This window comes from Coregonus lavaretus, assembly GCF_964263955.1.
Source record: "Coregonus lavaretus genome assembly, chromosome: 12".
Taxonomy (NCBI): Eukaryota; Metazoa; Chordata; class Actinopteri; order Salmoniformes; family Salmonidae; genus Coregonus; species Coregonus lavaretus.
Genome location: NC_139999.1, coordinates 34059059 through 34072703, shown reverse-complemented (window position 1 = coordinate 34072703; position 13645 = coordinate 34059059). Strand labels below are relative to the sequence as shown.

The 13645-nt window shown below is 42.9% G+C and overlaps 1 protein-coding gene across 1 annotated transcript; it reads left to right on the top strand.

Moving 5' to 3' along the window:
- The first annotated feature begins 20 nt into the window (after positions 1-20).
- LOC311139066 (exportin-2-like) lies at positions 21-12928 on the top strand. Its single transcript, XM_084173922.1, has 25 exons — positions 21-102; positions 1142-1232; positions 1391-1533; positions 1647-1748; positions 1955-2100; positions 2194-2284; positions 2461-2568; positions 2684-2776; positions 2880-3047; positions 3140-3269; positions 3404-3469; positions 3670-3872; positions 4002-4086; positions 5775-5836; positions 5967-6103; positions 6307-6410; positions 6604-6701; positions 9204-9354; positions 9572-9780; positions 9941-10038; positions 10143-10228; positions 10417-10498; positions 10828-10974; positions 11059-11290; positions 12020-12928. Exons 2-25 carry the CDS (start codon positions 1148-1150, stop codon positions 12107-12109), a joined length of 2916 nt encoding a protein of 971 aa, XP_084030048.1. The 5' UTR covers positions 21-102; positions 1142-1147; the 3' UTR covers positions 12110-12928.
- Positions 12929-13645: the final 717 nt, after the last annotated feature.

The following is a 13645-nucleotide window of genomic DNA, read 5'->3' as shown; positions in this document are numbered from 1 at the left end:
CGCGCAGTCAGTGGCTTGAGATTTCTTTAAACTAGCTAGTCAGACAGCAGCGAATCGTGCCACAGCACATACCGGTTGACGGACAACTCAAAGCAAGAGAAGGTATAACATCTCTAATCTCACCGCTGTATCAAATGATACATCTTAATGTACATTACTGGCTAGCTTGTAGAAAAACAGAAAACTACGGTAGACATTTCTAATTTGCACATCGTGGATAATTTCGCAAGTTAACGTTACCTATTTAGCATCAGCAAACTAGCCAAAATGTACTAGTAGAAGAACAGTGTAACTGCGATACTAGCTAACTATTCACGTTTAGTTATGTAGCTAGCTATTTCCCCTAAACAGGAAATTATTTGTTGCAGAAAGGGCTATCTGGCCTAACTAGTTAGCAAATTCGCCCAAGTGTAACAAAATATCAGCTCGCTAGCTGCTAACGCGTACAAGTAGTGAGAAGACGTGCAAAGTTAGCCTACCAGACAGCAATGGCTAGTTTGGCTACTAAATTAGCTAGTTAACTTGCGCAGTCATTCAGTCAACTTGCTGTGATTTAGTTACTCTCTACTCCGTAGCTAAGTTTATATCCTCGAAACAATTGTTTGCTATTTGAGATGTAAGCAACCTGCCTTAAAGTAGTGAAACTGAAGTATTTTGAATCAGCATCGCCATGCCAGAGTACCATGCTAATTTTGCTATCTAGTTGCTAACGGAACCCCCCCCCCCCCCCCCCCCCCCCCCCAAGTCGTTGCTAACGGAACCCCCCCCCCCCCCCCCCCCAAGTCCTTCCCTAGATTTACTGTGAGTGGGTAAAGTGTCTGACGTAGAGAAAAATAACGAATTTCATTGGAGCGCAAAGGTTGTCATTTAAAAATGTATTCGAAAAATGTGCTGCCAGATGGCAAAGATGGGCTAACATTTGCTAGCGTTAGGCCAAGGTATTTGTCAGTAACTGGTGTTTTAGTGATGATGTAAAGCTAGTATGACTTACTCAATCATATATTGATCGGGTGAATATAACGTTAACGGTTTTTAGTCAAACTATAACTTCCCACTTAACTTGTAGCGAAGACAATCAAGTTACTAGTCAGTTGAGACCATCACTACTATGCCTAATGTAATGATTATGACATATTTCTAGGGCACCATGGAGCTAAATGATGGAAACCTTCAGACCCTCACAGAATTTATGCGCAAAACTCTGGACCCAGATCCATCCGTAAGACGTCCAGGTATGGGAGCTCAGTCAGAGTAGAATGCTTGTTCATTTAAAACACTCATGCCCTGATCAGTCATAGAAGCTATAAACATATACTATGATATATATACTTGCGCATTTATGTAAAATGTCCCAGTGCTTGACTGGAATGTTCATATTTCCCTCTTCCAGCTGAAAAGTTTCTTGAGTCAGTTGAAGGGAACCAGAATTACCCAATATTGCTGCTTACATTGTTGGAGAAATCCCAAGACAATGTGATCCGGGTGTGTGCAGCTGTCACCTTCAAAAATTACATCAAGAGGAACTGGCGCATAGTAAGTTAGTGGTGATGGCCTGAATATTGGAACAAATGTTATGGGTTGTGCAAGTATTGTTGGCCCAATGTTGGCATGACAAGTGTTACTTTGTATTGTTATGTCTCTTTCAGATTGAAGATGAACCAAACAAAATCTCGGATCCGGACCGAACCACTATCAAGGCCAACATTGTAAATTTGATGCTGAGCAGCCCTGAACAGATTCAGAAACAGGTATGTCTTCACAAGAGTTGAGACCTGTTACCTGTTCATCTACTCTACATCAAAGTCAGTGGGCTGGTGCTTGTTTGAAATACTTTCATAGGAGGTTCTTGGAATCCATGAGTTCACAATCCTTTAGGATAATCCATGTATACAATCAAAAGGGAGATTTGTAGAGATGGTTCAGTTTTTCTGTAGTATTTACTGTTCTTCTACAGTTGAGTGATGCCATCAGCATCATCGGCAGAGAGGACTTCCCTCTGAAGTGGCCAGACCTCCTGACAGAGATGGTGACCCGCTTCCAGAGCGGAGACTTCCACATAATCAACGGAGTGCTCCGGACCGCACACTCACTTTTCAAGAGGTACACCACCATGAGCATGACACGGTGTCATAGTAAATCATGTATTTGTGGTTAGTTTTGAAATATGTTAACACTGATCATCTGTTTTCCCAGGTATCGACATGAGTTTAAGTCAAATGAGCTGTGGCTGGAGATTAAACTGGTGTTGGACACATTTGCGAATCCGCTGACTGAACTCTTCAAGGTTAGTGGTGGATTGGTTTCAGAGTTAATCAACTCTAACAATTGAAATGTATTTCAAGTAAAAACAACAGGTCTGGAAGTTGGTGCTGCCCGTCCCTTGCTTTTACTTTTGTAGGACCTTAATTATTTAGACATGGGAAGTCATTGTCTGCTATTCATGTCTATTGTTTCTTTCAGGCCACGATTGAGCTGTGTCAGACCCATGCGAAGGACATCAACGCTTTGAAGATCCTCTTCTCGTCCCTTACTCTGATCTCAAAGCTTTTCTACAGTCTCAACTTCCAGGTGTGTGTCCCCTGCCTCTTACCTGCTTTATGCCCACAAGGATTTACTGCATTTAAATGTGCTGCTTTTTCACTGGAGTTATCTCATTCTTCCATCTTTGTCTCTGCCTTCACAGGACCTTCCAGAGTTCTTTGAGGACAACATGGAGACCTGGATGTCTAATTTCCATAACTTGTTGACCTTGGATAACAAGCTACTACAAACAGATGTGAGTGGACGTGGTGAATAACAGCACTGTAGGATGTTCAATTGGTTATTAATGCATCAGTTGATTCAACTTGTGATACTGTCTTGTCTTTTCCACCTAACAGGATGAAGAGGAGGCAGGTCTTCTGGAGCTGCTCAAGTCTCAGATCTGTGACAACGCTGCTCTGTACGCCCAGAAGTACGATGAAGAGTTCCAGCCTTACCTGCCTCGGTTTGTCACCGCTATCTGGAACCTGCTGGTCTCCACTGGCCAGGAGGTCAAGTATGACCTGGTGAGACTGCTGATAATACATTAATGTAGCTTATCAATAGATCATGTTGACCACCTGCTAATACGTTTGCTCCTTTTTTGTTTGCGACATAGCTTGTGAGCAATGCTATTCAGTTCCTGGCATCTGTGTGTGAAAGGCCCCACTACAAGCATCTATTTGAGGACCAGAACACACTCACCAGCATCTGTGAGAAGGTCATTGTGCCCAACATGGAGTTCCGAAGTGAGTTGAGACTGAAACAGTATCTTGGGGATAAATGGCTACATGACTATATTGTTTCTGCTCTTGCCATTGTACGTTAATGGCAGCGATTTGATAATGGTCTCTGATACTGATGCATAGATGTCTGTCTCCAGGTGCTGATGAGGAGGCCTTTGAGGATAACTCTGAGGAATATATCCGAAGAGATCTTGAAGGATCAGGTAATAAAAAAATTTACATTTACATTTTAGTCATTTAGCAGACGCTCTTATCCAGAGCGACTTACAGTTAGTGAGTGCATACATGTTAACCCCCCCCATTTTAAAACTCAACAAGATCAAAATTGAACTGGAGGATTGTTGAAGTATAGGTGTTCAAGGTACACTGATGTTGACCCCTCGGTTCTGTCTCCTTCCTGCAGACATAGACACTCGGCGCAGGGCTGCCTGTGACTTGGTGAGAGGCCTTTGTAAGTTCTTTGAGGGCCCGGTCACAGCCATCTTTTCTGGCTATGTCAACTCCATGCTCGGGGAGTATGCCAAGAACCCAGGGGTGAACTGGAAGCACAAAGACGCTGCCATCTACCTGGTCACATCTCTGGCCTCTAAAGCCCAGACAGCGAAGGTATGGTTTCAGGTCATTATGCCTATCGTGTTTGGGTGTGTTTGTGTAACATCTGATGGGTTATAAATATTATTGCAGGAGAGACATTGAGCAAATTACATTGACTCATGCAAAATGTTTCTTTTTCAGTATGGTATCACGCAAGCTAACGAGTTGGTGAACCTCACAGAATTCTTTGTGAACCACATTCTCACAGACCTCAAATCCCAAAACGGTAAATATAAAGTTAAACCGAGAACCAAACGATTAATGAATTCACCATCACAGCTGTGGATTGCTTTATACAGTTGAAGTCGCAAGTTTACATTAAAAATTGTTTTTCAACCACTCCACAAATGTCTTGTTTACAAACTATAGTTTTGGCATGTCGGTTAGGACATCTACTTTGTGTATGACACAAGTAATTTTTCCAACAATTGTTTACAGACAGATTATTTCACTTATAATTCACTGTATCACAATTCCAGTAGGTCAGAAGTTTATATACACATTAAGTTGACTGTGCCTTTAAACATCTTGGAAAATTCCAAAAAATTATGTCATGGCTTTAGAAGCTTCTGATAGACTAATTGACATAATTTGAGTCAATTGGAGGTGTACTTGTGGATGTATTTCAAGGCCTACCTTCAAACCCAGTGCCTCTTTGCTTGACATCATGGGAAAATCAAAAGAAATCAGCCAAGACGTCAGAAAATAATTTGTAGACCTCCACAAGTCTGGTTCATCCTTGGGAGCAATTTCCAAATGCCTGAAGGTACCACGTTCATCTGTACAAACAATAGTACGCAAGTATAAACACCATGGGACCACGCAGCCGTCATACCGCTCAGGAAGGAGACGCGTTCTGTTTCCTAGAGATGAACGTACTTTGAACAACAGCAAAGGACCTTGTGAAGATGCTGGATGAAACAGGTACAAAAGTATCTATATCCACAGTAAAACGAGTCCTATATCGACAACCTGATAGGCCGCTCAGCAAGGAAGAAGCCACTGCTCCAAAACCGCCATAAAAAAGCCAGACTACGGTTTGCAACTGCACATGGGGACAAAGATTGTACTTTTTGGAGAAATGTCCTCTGGTCTGATGAAACAAAAATAGAACTGTTAGGCCATAATGACCATCGTTATGTTTGGAGGAAAAAGGGGGCAGCTTGCAAGCCGAAGAACACCATCCCAACCGTGAAGCACGGGGGTGGCAGCATCATGCTGTGGGGGTTCTTTGCTGCAGGAGGGACTGGCATCATGAGGAAGGAAATGTATGTGGATATATTGAAGCAACATCTCAAGACATCAGTCAGGAAGTTAAAGCTTGGTCGCAAATGGGTCTTCCAAATGGACAATGACCCCAAGCATACTTCCAAAGTTGTGGCAAAATGGCTTAAGGACAACAAATTCAAGGTATTGGAGTGGCCATCACAAAGCCCTGACCTCAATCCTATAGAAAATTTGTGGGCAGAACTGAAAAAGCATGTGCGAGCAAGGAGGCCTACAAACCTGACTCAGTTCCACCAGCTCTGTCAGGAGGAATGGGCCATAATTCCCCCAACTTATTGTGGGAAGCTTGTGGAAGGCTACCCAAAACATTTGACCCAAGTTAAACAATTTAATGGCAATGCTACCAAAATACTAATTGAGTGTATGTAAACTTCTGACCCACTGGGAATGTGATGAAAGAAATACAAGCAGAAATAAATCATTCTCTCTACTATTATTCTGACATTTCACATTCTTAAAATAAAGTGGTGATCCTAACTGACCTAAGACAGGGAATTTTTACTAGGATTAAATGTCAGGAATTGTGAAAAACTGAGTTTAAATGTATTTGGCGAAGGTGTATGTAAACTTCCGACTTCAACTGTAGCTACACTTTTATAAAAACATGTTTACTCTCTTCTATTCTAGTCAATGAGTTCCCAGTGTTGAAGGCTGATGCCATCAAATATGTCATGATCTTCAGGAGTCAGGTATGATTTTGTATTCTCTACCCTCTGAAACTTCACTGTCACGAGTTCAGCCCATTTACTAAGGGTTAAAATCAATGCTTGCAGGGGCCTGTGAATAAGCAGTCCTCCTCTGTCCCCTCTTGTCTTCCAGCTGCCCAAAGAGCTGCTGCTGCAGGCTGTCCCTCTGCTGGTGGCCCACCTGCAGGCAGAGAGCACAGTAGAGCACACCTACGCTGCCCACGCACTGGAGAGACTATTCACCATGAGGGGCCCCAACAACTCCACTCTGTGAGTAGTAAGCCAGCTACACTTAGAACTAAATGTAGACTTCATCTTTTTCAACACCACTCTACACAAATATAATCAACTATACATCTCATCCATTTTAGTTTGTCTGTTAATAAAACTTTGGTCATTACCAATAACCTTAGTTTGTAACTTTTGGTGCCTCATATCAGTAGTGATTAATCATCTGTCATCATGTGTTTCAGTATCACTCCTGCAGAGATGGTCCCCTTCACAGAACAGCTGCTACACAACCTGTTCAAGGCCCTGGCTCTGCCTGGCTCCTCAGAGAACGAATATATCATGAAAGGTACTGGGGTTTGAGGGTAAAATGCTCTGCTAATAACTTCTATGGCTTTCATTATATTTTTAGCTATCCTTCCTTTTGCTTAATGTCGTCACGGAGGACCTAATGTCACCTTCCTTTTAAGGTTGTGGACATTATTTTTCAGTGTGTACTGATCCTTGTCTTCTACCCTGACATCTCCTTCATTCTCTTCCAGCCATCATGCGCAGCTTCTCCCTCCTGCAGGAGGCCATTGTTCCTTACATCCCCACTCTGATTGGCCAGCTCACTCACAAGCTCCTGCTGGTCAGCAAGGTAGGTTACACACTCATATCTTGTCTGCGTTGCTGTGGATGCATGTACACATGAGCTGACTTGCATTGTGTCTAAAGGCGTACGAATATATAGGTTCGGTTTGCTCCTAGCAGAACTCTGCTAGGCGAAGTGAACGTCTGTGCTCGCATACTCCCTTATAATACCTTCACTTGAAAAACGAAAAAAGAGGCAATATTACGGTTTGAACCTCTTGACGCTGTAGCTAGTACACTTCCTAAAACTCATCTGAATTTATCTAGGATAACTCAAGAAATCTGTTATTTTTATGCTTTTGTCGAGGAGGTCTTAGTCACCGACAAAGGGGCGTAGACTTCGACTACCGAACTTCAGCTTGCCTCAAGGAAAAATGGTGTGCTCTTTGCCGAACACCAAAACCTCACAATTTCGTCATGTGCAAACTGTTTAGACTGGGAAGCATACGGTAAGCTTAAAGCCAGACTCGGTCAGTCCCAAATAAAATCACATTTTTTTCTGGTTTAATATACTGAACAAAAATATAAACTCAACAATTTTACTGAGTTACAGTTCATATAAGGAAATCGGTCTATTTAAATAAATACATTGGGCCCTAATCTATGGATTTCACATGACTGGGCAGGGGCGCAGCCAATCAGAATTCGTTTTTACCCCCACAAAAGGGCTTTATTAAAGACCGAAATACACCCGTTTCATCAGCTGTCCAGGTGGCTGGTCTCAGACGATCCCGCAGGTGAAGAAGCCAGATGCGGAGGTCCTGGGCTGGTGTGGTTACACGTGGTCTGCAGTTGTGAGGCCGGTTGGACGTACTGCCAAATTCTCTAAAACAACGTTATGGTAACATTTAATTATCTGGCAACAGCTCTGGTGGACATTCTTGCTGTGAACATGCCAATTGCACGCTCCCTCAACTTGAGACAACTGCACATTTTAGAGTGGCCATTTATTGTCCCCAGCACAAGGTGCACCGGTTTAATTATCATGCTGTTTAATCAGCTTCTTGATATGCCACACCTGTCAGGTGGATGGATTATCTTGGCAAAGGAGAAATGTTCACTAACAGGGATGTAAACAAATTAGTGCACACATTTTGAGAGAAATAAGCTTTTTGTGCGTATGGAAAAATTCTGGGATCTTTTATTTCAGCTCATGAAACATGGGACCAACACTTTACATGTTGCGCTTATATTTTTGTTCAGTGTATATATCTTAATCTATAGATGAAAGATTCATTTGTCATTTGGGTTACTTCAAAGCTCTGCTACTGGTAAGTTAAGCTAGCTAATTTAGCTGGCTAGCAAACCGATAGATCCACACACGCATTGCTTGAAAATGTGTATAGCCTACAGACATAAACGTTCATGCACTTGCAAACTTTGCTGGAGTTGCTAGCTGGCTAATTGTTTTCCTCTTGGATGTTGTTTACTATTGCAACCTTTTGATGACACATTTATTTTATAATTCAACCCTGCTATAATTTCTGAGGGTAGACTTTTCCAGGCAAGTGTTTGCACTGCAAGAAATCAAGCAGATAATGGCACTACGATAACTGCACTACCATTGCACCGCAGTAGGCGGCCTATATTGTTGAACTTGTCTATGTAAATTTGAATTACGTTTTACTGCTGTAAGTTCGTAGTTGACTCCACTTGTAAATTGTAATTTGTATTATATAGTTACTGTATTATACAATTTACAAGTGAAGTCAGCTATGAATGTTACTGAGTAGAGTGTTACTTTGTTTTGTTTTGTTTTACCCCATATGTAACTCTGTTGTTTTTATCGCACTGCTTTGCTTTATCTTGGCCAGGTCGCAGTTGTAAATGAGAACTTGTTCTCAACTGGTTTACCTGGTTAAATAAAGGTGAAATAAAAAATAAATAAAAAAAGAGTAGCTTACATGCTTGTTGTAGGCTACAAGCAAATCAGAACTCCAGCTGTCTGATACTGACTGATTGAAGGGTGGCTGGCCCAGCGGCCGCTTTGAGTACTTCAAGATGGAGCACGTTATGACGTCTTGCCTGGGTTTGTTTTGTCGCACCGACAGTTTAACATTTCATTAACACAAATTACCTAAATGAGACTTAGTCTGGCTTTAAGGGGCCGCTGTATTTACTAGTGATGGGGGGGATCGATAGTTGCATATCGGGATATTCTTTTTTGACATGATTGCAATATAATTTTTGCACTACTTGGCTGTACCTGTGCACCAAAACCAGTATTTTTCCTTCATAGCTTGTTCTCCAGCTTTTTAAATAGGGAGCCAATTAGTTTTTAGCACTTTTATTTCCATGACTGATCAGAACTAGTTTTCTCATGGGTCTCTCTTGTCCCTCTGCAGAGCAGAAATATGGTGAGCAATATGTTTGGAACATTGAATCGCAATAAAATCGCAGTATCGAATTGCAATACATATTGTGTCGGCACCTAAGTACTGTGATATCGTATTGTGAGGTCCCTGGCAATTCCCAGCCCTAGTATTTACCTGTGTCATGTTTCTTCCAGAACCCCAGCAAGCCTCACTTTAACCACTACCTGTTTGAGTCCCTGTGCCTGTCCATCCGGATCACCTGCAAGGCCAACCCTACCACCGTGGGCAGCTTCGAGGAGGCCCTCTTCCCAGTCTTCACTGAGATCCTACAGAATGATGTACAGGGTATGTGGCTGTACCCTAGAAGGCAGCAGGTTACAGAAGTCCATGTTAAGCATAAGATACCCATCTGACTAGAACAGGCCTAGGAAACTGAGTAGAAGGTGAATGAAGGGGTTGAATAGCCATCCTCTGAATCGCATGGATGCAATGTTGACAAGCTTGAATGTTGGCAAACTACACATTGCCCTTCTTACGTCAACTGTCGCTCTTCCTGTTGCAGAGTTTGTGCCGTACGTGTTCCAGGTGATGTCCCTGCTTCTGGAGATCCACACCTGCTCCATCCCCAACTCCTACATGACCCTTTTCCCCCACCTGCTGCAGCCCGTGCTGTGGGAACGCACTGGCAACATTCCCCCTCTGGTGCGCCTGCTTCAGGCCTATCTGGAGAAGGGAGGCGCCACCATAGCCAGCTCTGCTGCTGACAAAATAGTGAGTTACAGCTGGGGGTATGTTGATGGTAAGATGACTCTTGCTGTAATAAGCGGACTCTTACTGAACTTTTCTGTAACCTACCAGTCTTAATTTAACTGTTGATTGGTGAAATTAGTTAGTTGTGATAATCTGACGTTAAAGAGCTCTCCCTGTACAGCCTGGCCTGCTAGGAGTCTTCCAGAAGCTCATAGCCTCCAAGGCCAATGACCACCAAGGTTTCTACCTGATGAACAGCATCATAGAGCACATGCCCACGTGAGTCAACCACCGCCACCTGTCTGTCTGCTAACGGTGGACTTTGTATGTAATTGACATGGGGGCTGTATCATGAGTTTATTTGTTCACTCACGCTCTCTCAGGGAGTCCATTGTTCAGTACCGGAAACAGATCTTCATCCTGCTCTTCCAGAGACTGCAGAGCTCCAAAACCACCAAGTTCATCAAGAGTGAGTATAGCTTAACATTTTTTGGGCATGTTTATTTAAAGTACAATTGAAACTGCACCCACATCCTCTTTGTCATGCTAGCACAACAGGAGTGTGTAGGGTTATATTAGCCTAGTTTTAGAATGAGCTCTGTGTGGCTCTGATCTCTCAGTGCTGCACGTTTTCACAGGCCCTCCTATTTTCCACAGGTTTCATGGTGTTTATCAATCTGTATGGTGTCAAGTACGGAGCCATTGCTCTGCAGGAGATTTTTGACAGCATACAGCCAAAGTAAGTATCCCTTGTCAGATTAAATTAAACTGACCTTTGATGTGTTTGATTCTGTCGAGGTCCGTTAGTGTAGCCTTGGAGCTGAGTGTGCAGATGACTCATTTGCATTAATCTGCTCACTGCAGACAAGCCAGTCAGTTGTCCCTTTTGGCTTTTAAAGGCCAACCATGTCCTCTTACTGCATTACACACACTTTCAGATACATGCATGTTAGGATGAGCCTGGAAGTTGTATCATATTCCATATTATAGTCCTTACTGAATCTGATGATAAAAGATAAGAACCATGTGGAAAGGTATTCTCAGTGCTGGGTCTTCTCTCTCTTGTAGGATGTTTGGCATGGTGCTGGAGAAGATAGTCATTCCAGAGGTGCAGAAAGTGTCTGGACCAGTGGAGAAGAAGATCTGTGCTGTGGGCATCACCAAGATCCTCACTGAGTGCCCTGTCATGATGGACACTGAGTACACCAAACTCTGGTGAGAAACTGTCCTGGAGTATTATTACACTTTGCAGTGTTTTTACCAAATGAATGGCCTGCTAAATTGTTTGTTATTCTTTAGGACCCCCCTGCTCCAGGCCTTGATTGGTCTGTTTGAGCTACCAGAGGATGACAGCATCCCTGACGACGAGCACTTCATTGACATAGAGGACACGCCCGGTTACCAGACTGCTTTCTCCCAGCTGGCCTTTGCTGGGAAGAAGGAGCATGACCCAATCAGAGAGGTGGTCAGCAACCCCAAGATCCTGCTAGCTCAGTCTCTCCACAAGCTCTCTACTGCATGTCCTGGACGGGTAAGTTGATATATTGAAATGCACTAATACTAGGCTATATTAGAGGCAGTGGGCCTCTTGACTAAATCACTGCTTATAACAGGAACAACTATACAGCAAGGCTCCAAGAGATAGCTAACGCTAGCTAGCAAGGTATTTATATTCACGTCCATCTTGTTCCAATCTTCTACTCGCTTCATATGATTGTCGGTCAGTTTAAGCAAAACAACATGGCATAAAAGTTAAGCACCAACTCTGTGTCTTTGGTTAGTGTCTGCTCTGAGATTGGATGGTTGGCGGTTCGGTACCCGGTCGAGTCCTACCAAAGACTCTAAAAATGGGACCCAATGCCTCTGTTTGACACTCAGAATTAAGGAGTTGGATAGGGGGTAAGGCCTTGTGACCGACTAGTGTTCTTTCAAATGGTTGTACTTGCCCAACAAACTGCCTCACACTACAGACACAGGAGATGGGCTCCTGTCCTATGGTCCATTCTGTCTCGGACAAAGCTTACTTATAAAAGTGAAGCCCCAGCCGACTGAGAGCAAGCCACCAAGCATAGCATTGAAGGCGCTCTAGCGCAGCGTAGATGGTGTGCGGCCCCAGAAAAAGCAGAGCAGGGAGAAGTGTACAACATTTTGGCTCCTAGATTGCCAATGCCTCCCTGAATAATTTTTCTTTGACTACTATAGATGCTTTCAGTAGTAGACGGCAACTGAGTGAATCTCTCCTGTTCTCCTCCCATGGCAGGTCCCCTCTATGCTGAGCGCCAGCCTGAATGCTGAGGCCCTCCAGTACCTGCAGGGCTACCTCCAGGCTGCCTCTGTACAGCTAGTGTGATGATGGACACAAAGCTTCCTCACTGAAGCAGAATGGAGAACATGACACTGCACAATAACTGGGCACTGTCTGTCGCCCATGGGCCACACTAGGACTGGGACTGACTCCTCACGACTGAATGGACAGAAGACTGATTTATTGACTCTGCTCATGGTGGATACTTGGACAATGGGTCAACATGTTCATCTACGACTTGGGATTTTTAAGGGTTTTTAAATGGGGTGAAAAGAAATGGAAGAGCAATAGTTTTTTGTGGGGGGTGGGGTTGTCTCTGTCCCTTATTGGCTTGCTGTGCAGTAATGGAAAGTTGAGCAAGGCTGGCTTCACCAACACTCAACTTTGTGAATATCGTGCTTTGATATGACCAATGTATCTGCTTGTTTGTCGATTGGCATAACAACGACCTGGCGTTGACAGTATTCTAGAACATACATTGACAACCCCGACCAACATCGACAGCACTCTGGAGTTAACTGTCTGAATTGGACTTCATGGCTCTTTGCAGAATCAAATGAGAAGTGTTTTTTTCTTTGTCCTTGTTTTTCAATAGTTGGATTTCCTTTGTTTTTACTGTTATGGAGGACTGTAGTGGCCCCAAAATATAGTGCTTAAAATGTTACTCTGTTTCATGTAGCTATGCATAGCATTGTATTTGTTATGTCTGGTCTGCACTGTCTATAAATGTGAGTAAAGAGGCACTTGTATAACACCTGAGCTGTTTTGCACTTTCAGTGAAACTCCTGTCAATATGTGACTAAAAGTCATTGTGTGCAGCCTCTTGAATAGCTCTGTCACTCAAATAAAAAAAATCACACTTAATACACATTTCCATTAATTGTTTTCACATGAAAGGCATTTGATGCAGCAGATTGTTACCCTGACAAACATGCTTATGATAAACTAAGTGCTTTAGAGCAGGGTTTCTTAAGCTTTTTCAGTGCAGCCTCTTGATAAGGCGTGCCATTCAAAAAAAACTTAATCACACATTGAATGGTCATCTACATTTATTTTATTCGATGCAGCAGATTGTTACCCTGACAACTTTTTTTATTAATACATTTTTTTTTTTACAACTTTTTTTCTTTTGAATGTTTATTTTTTAGCGGGTAGATCAGCTTTAACATTGCAGATTGTAGTTTACATCAATGTAATTGTCTGCATTATTTCCATGACAAACTTGCTAAATCTAAAAATAACCCTCCAATCTAAAATGAATTGTGTAAAATCATAACAGGTTATCAAAAAGTGATAACAGCTGCTATAGACACTTTCTCACCCTTCAGATATCCTGTCAGGCTGTAGTAAGATTGTCTCAAATGACCCTTTGGTGTGCAGATGGTGTTGGTATTTGGCGACAACTCATTTGGGCAGGAAGGATTGGTCCTATGAGGATTTAGCGCGGCCGTTGGTAGTGGCATTCTTAAAGGCAGCATGCACCCCGCAGCTCCTTCCTGTAGAGGGTGCCAGAAAGCAAAAAGAGTTGCAGTAGGTTCAATAGCACATGTCATGGCATCACTGTGAAACTAGATGGCCAAC

Excerpts from the sequence above, each read along its gene's own strand:
- LOC311139066 (XM_084173922.1), top strand. The coding sequence starts at position 1,148 with ATGGAGCTAAATGATGGAAACCTTCAGACCCTCACAGAATTTATGCGC. Across the intron at positions 3,470-3,669 it reads AAGAGATCTTGAAGGATCAG|ACATAGACACTCGGCGCAGG; the intron begins GTAATAAAAAAA and ends TCCTTCCTGCAG. Across the intron at positions 6,702-9,203 it reads AGCTCCTGCTGGTCAGCAAG|AACCCCAGCAAGCCTCACTT; the intron begins GTAGGTTACACA and ends TGTTTCTTCCAG.